The 4,877-nt window shown below is 51.0% G+C and overlaps 2 protein-coding genes across 2 annotated transcripts; both read right to left on the minus strand.

Annotated features, from left to right (window-relative positions):
- Positions 1 to 901: 901 nt before the first annotated feature.
- Positions 902 to 1,402, minus strand: LOC119377396 (protein D2). The gene has a single exon (XM_037646887.1). The coding sequence runs from the start codon at positions 1,400 to 1,402 to the stop codon at positions 902 to 904; it is 501 nt and encodes a 166-aa protein (XP_037502815.1).
- Positions 1,403 to 4,073: 2,671 nt separating this feature from the next.
- On the minus strand, positions 4,074 to 4,601 carry LOC125756682 (uncharacterized). Its single transcript, XM_049411586.1, has one exon. The coding sequence runs from the start codon at positions 4,599 to 4,601 to the stop codon at positions 4,074 to 4,076; it is 528 nt and encodes a 175-aa protein (XP_049267543.1).
- Between the last annotated feature and the right edge of the window lie 276 nt (positions 4,602 to 4,877).

Raw genomic sequence — 4,877 nt, forward strand, 5'->3', positions numbered from 1 at the left:
CGAGTTTGGCGTCGTCGATCGTGACAGCATTCCGAACTCGATGCGCGTGTTTACTTGAAAGACTGAAAAAATATCCGAACTGGATTAAGGGCCCTGTAAGTGGAAAGTTTATCCCTTACGGAAGTAGGAAAGACAATAAGGTCATTCGCCGATGTGACGTCGCTGACCTATGCAACGTGCCATGCGTCGAGTGGCTGAACACTCGACCGCAGCACCGCTGCGATCGGCAGTGAGGCGTATATTAAAAAGCACACAATAAATTAGAAAGTTCACGCAGCGTGCTTATCTCAGTCTCATAATGACCCGCGGTACTTGCCCTATAGTGGATCCATGTGTTTGTACAAAATGGTCAAAGCAATTTCGTTAAATTATTTTCGAGCACCTATATTCAGGTCCATTTAGAGGAATGGTTAAACGAACATTTATGGGCATGGCGATAGAACAGTGCCATGAAGACTGCCTGAGAATTTTAGTTTGACGCTTCCCAAGTTTCGAACTTGCGTATACAGATATTTATAACTTCTAAATGCTGTCTTTATTTCAATATACGTAATCATTCTATTTACTTCCACGTGTTGTCGCATTAGTTCGCTCAGGAATAATCTTTGTTGCTTTCACTATAGTTTCCTCTTTCATTGCCCTTTTTTCTTTTCGCTATTTACTGTTCATTTCCTTGCCAATTTCACGTAGCGCACAATTTTCCTAAGCCCATGAGAAATACAAACTTAATTGCTGGAGTTCTCTCGTCCCAAAATTCTACATCACCATCGGACAATCAATCTAGCCCAACAACACAATAACAGGAACAAAAACTAACAGCTTGAAGTTTTCGGGGCTTGCGCCAGAACGTGTTGCGCAGTGCGTTGTAAATTACACGCTTCCGATGACTCTATGTCCTGTTTCAGGCGCTTTCGGCGTAAAAGAAGATGCCCCCGAAGGGCACCACACCACCCAGCTTCTTTTCAAAGTCGTCCACGTCGAACTTGTTTCTTTGCGCGGGCTTCAGATTAGCGCCGTTCACGGTTTTGCCACCCTGACAGTAGGTCAGAAACACGTATCGATGCTGCCCCGTTCCAGGGGGCGGAGTGGGCCCTGCGTACGGCATCAACTGTTCGCCCTTGTGTAGCTCCGTTGCGCTGTTGGCGTTGTTCACCATCCAGTGCATCCAGCTGCGTTGCTTCGCTGCGTTGCGGCTGGGAGCGTCCGGGTCCACCATGATTAGAGCGAAGGGCGGGACGCACCTGCTGGTACCGTCCAGGGCCACCGAAACGGGTGCTCTGGATGTCTGGGAGGGCATCAGGGAGCCGTTAATCACTACCGTAGCCTTGTTACCGTAGTCGACTTTTAGCAAGCCCACCACGGTATTGCCCAGGGAGAGGTCCTTCACCAGTCCCGATGACATCCATGGATTCGACGACCGAAGTTGTCCGGAGGGCGTCCCCGTAGCGCCGCAAGCTGCGTCTTGTCGGTAGCTCCAGAGAGCGAGGAATAGAATCGAGGCTGACGAAAGATGAAGCGAGGCCATCGCCCCTGCCGTCGCGATCGACCAATGCTCAGATTTGGAATTCGATGTTCGGGCGAGCCTTGGCGTATACTGCTGGACAAGTTTACGGGCCTGTACCTCGACCCGTGGAGCGAACGTTCCTATATTTGTATAGTATACTATAATGACGAGTGCTTCTTCGACGCAGCTGTTGCGAACCGGACGAGCCTTGTGCTCTGCGCCTGCCACGTATTCCCCTATTCGGCGCAAATTATTTCGCAGCTTTATTTCACATCGAAGCCTTTTTACTTGACAGCTGCCGTGGCGCCCTGCGAAACGGGCCTCGCATATTGCTCGTAGTATTTATGCGCGTCTTCTGACCGCGCTGAAGTGTGCGCTTGTTGCGAAACAACCATTTTGTTCAACTGTTGAACTGTTCCACTTTTTTTGCGGGACAGCTTCTCGTCATTGACGTAGCCGTGGGGGGTTCAAGCCCACCCGGAATTTTTCTATTTTGCATGTGTATATATGCACGCACACATACAAATGCACGCAAGATCATACACGGAGGCTGTTTGAACAACATCGCCCCCCCCTCTCCCCCCCCCCCCCCCCCCAATTTTCTGGCTATGCCCCTGCGTCTCGTGGTAAAGGCCGGGAAAGGATCTTTTTATCGTTTTTTTTGTCCCTGAAAGAAGCGGTGAGAGACAATGGCGTTGGCAGAAATTTTTTTCGGGAGGTGCACCTCTTTGATCCGACATGGGGTCTGGACAGATAAGTGTGGTCGAGTGTCATTTTGTGCTCTGTATCCTATGTGAAAAAAATTTCACATAGGGGGGGGGGGGGGCACGGGGCCGGTGTGCCACCCCCTGGCTGTGCCAACTGGTGAGAGAACACACTTCATTGAATAGTGCCGTATGTGGACTCTGCTTGAATGGTAATTGCCGCTTAACACGTTTTGTTTTCCGCATTTACTACAAAGACAATCGCAAGGACTTATAGTTATGGGTGACGACGGAGTAAATTTAGGCACGTGCCTGCTTCGACGGTTGAACATATACCTCCATGACGACCACAAAACTTTAAAGGGCCCCTCACCAGGCCACATAGAAAATTTTAGTTATGCACTGGAACTTGTTACGTACCCAATAAAGAGCATTCTACTGCAAGAATTTTTCAAATTGGCTCATTACAAGTAGAGATAAAAAATATCTTGAAGCGGCGTGCAACCATGATGTGAGGAGGCGACCTTCGCACCCTTGCCACTTACCCTGTGTAGCCTTCGCAAGCCTAACTCTTTCCCTGCGTTCTCCCATAGCGGAGCTGAAGAATCACGTGACTTACACGCATCCCCACGTCACACACACGTCACGATGCGTGGCCGAGACGCTCCCTCCTTTCCCTACAGTTTATGCTGCGCTGGAATGCCTCGGTGTCCTCATTGCCCGCCGATCCGTGCAGCGGGGGAAGAGGACATCGAGGCTCTCTTCGATGAGCGGCGCAGTACCTTTAACTACGTCACGCTTGGTGTCATACGTCATCACACCATCTTGGAACGCGGCGCCCGCGAGGAGGAGAGGAGGCGGCGTTCAGTTTGAAATTTGAGCTTTTTCCACGGCGCGTAGCGATGTAACTCTTGGGAGACACGATTGTGACCTTGCAATGTAAGCATTGCTCTTGTCAGCTCGAAATGGTCAGACCTGGTGAGGGCCCTTTAATGGAGCGGATTACGAGGTAGTCCAGCTATTGCGATCGGTAGAAGGCTGCACCCAGGCTACTTCTTGAACCTTTTTTAGTTTTGCACAACAAATATCCGTGTAAAACCATTAACAGTGCACGACTTGATGTGCGCGGAAGAATATTCGCGGCTTCGCCTTGACAGGATTCTCTGCAGCATGGGCCAAGATTTAGTGCACAAAGGTCTGATCAAAACTGACAGTACCTTTAGCCAACGCTATGGAGTTGGCTAAAGGTGCTGTCAGTTGGCCCCACCCCCGACCCTCCCGAATTTTTTCTTGCCACGGGATACAAAGCATAAAATGACACTCGACCACACTTACCTGCCCGGACCCCACGTCGGATCAAAGGCGTGCCCCCCCCCCCCTCCCGAAACGAATTTCTGCCTACGCCCCTGCTATGAACTTTGTGTTTGTGATGCGGTTATTTTGGATTATGGCATTACATGTTGAGAGAAGAGCGAGTGATTTTTAGCTGCCCTTGAAAATTAATTGCAAATTCCAAGCCTCGTGCTACGCTATAGCGTTTTGCTCGCATGTTCTCAGGAACATCGACTACTGATCGGCAGCGTTTTCTGGCCATGATCAATAAGTGTTGCAGGGCCCCTTTAATAGGCATAGCTGCTTTAAGCTGTTCGTGCACATAACAAAACGAGGTTATTGGCACCACTTTATTCAATAAAGAAGGCTAGCATCCCGTCCACGTGCATTCATGTCATTGGAAATAGAGCTTCCAAAACAGGAAAAAACAGGGCCTTGAACTCACTGACGGTAGCGAAATGGAATCGTCGATAATCCACAGTAACACAACGTTCAGGAATGAACCACGCGCTGTAAGGTACCTGCTTCAGACACTACGTCGGAGGACTGTTCTTTGTATTTGCGGCGCTATCGGCGTAAAAGAAGGTGGTCCCAAGGAGTACCGAACTACCCAGTTTCCTCAGAAAGTCGTGCATGTCGAAGTCGTTTCTGCGCGCTGGCCTTAGTTTAGCACCGTTCAAGGTTTTGCCACCCTGACAGTAGGCCAGAAACAGGTATCGATGGGGCCGCGTTCCTGGATGCGGATAGGGTCCTTCATACGGCACCACCTGTTCGCCCTTGTGCAGTTCCAACGTGCTCTTGGCGTTGATCACCATCCAGTGCAACCAGCTGCGTTGCATCGCACCCCAGCCGGTGGAACGGTCGGTGTCCACCATGATGAGGGCGAAGGGCGGCGCGCACTCGGTGCCACCATCCAGGGCCACCGACTTTGGAGCTCTTGAGGTCTCGAATGGCGTCAGGGAGCCGTTAATCACTACCGTAGCCTTATTACCGTAGTCGACTTTTAGCAAGCCCACCACGGGACTGTCCTGGGAGAGGTCCTCCACGAGTCCTGATGACATCAACGGATTCGACGACCGGGGTTGTCCGGAGGGGTCTCCGTAGCGCCGCGGCCTGCGTCTTGTCTGAAGCTCCAGAGGGCGAGGCAAAGAATCGAGGCTGACGGGAAATGGACGAAGGTCATCGCTCCCGTCGTCTCGATCGGGCTAATGCTCAGAGTTCGAACTCACGCTGGGGCGAGGCTTGGCGTATCTGACGGACGAGTTTCCAGGCCTCTACATCAGCCTGTGGAGCGGCCGTCCCTCTTCATATAGGTATATAGGTATATATATGACGGC

Source organism: Rhipicephalus sanguineus, unplaced genomic scaffold, assembly GCF_013339695.2.
Source record: "Rhipicephalus sanguineus isolate Rsan-2018 unplaced genomic scaffold, BIME_Rsan_1.4 Seq4562, whole genome shotgun sequence".
Classification (NCBI taxonomy): Eukaryota; Metazoa; Arthropoda; class Arachnida; order Ixodida; family Ixodidae; genus Rhipicephalus; species Rhipicephalus sanguineus.

What these genes read in the sequence shown, in the direction of transcription:
- LOC125756682 (XM_049411586.1), bottom strand. Translation starts at nt 4,601, where the DNA reads ATGTCATCAGGACTCGTGGAGGACCTCTCCCAGGACAGTCCCGTGGTG.
- LOC119377396 (XM_037646887.1), bottom strand. Translation starts at nt 1,402, where the DNA reads ATGTCATCGGGACTGGTGAAGGACCTCTCCCTGGGCAATACCGTGGTG.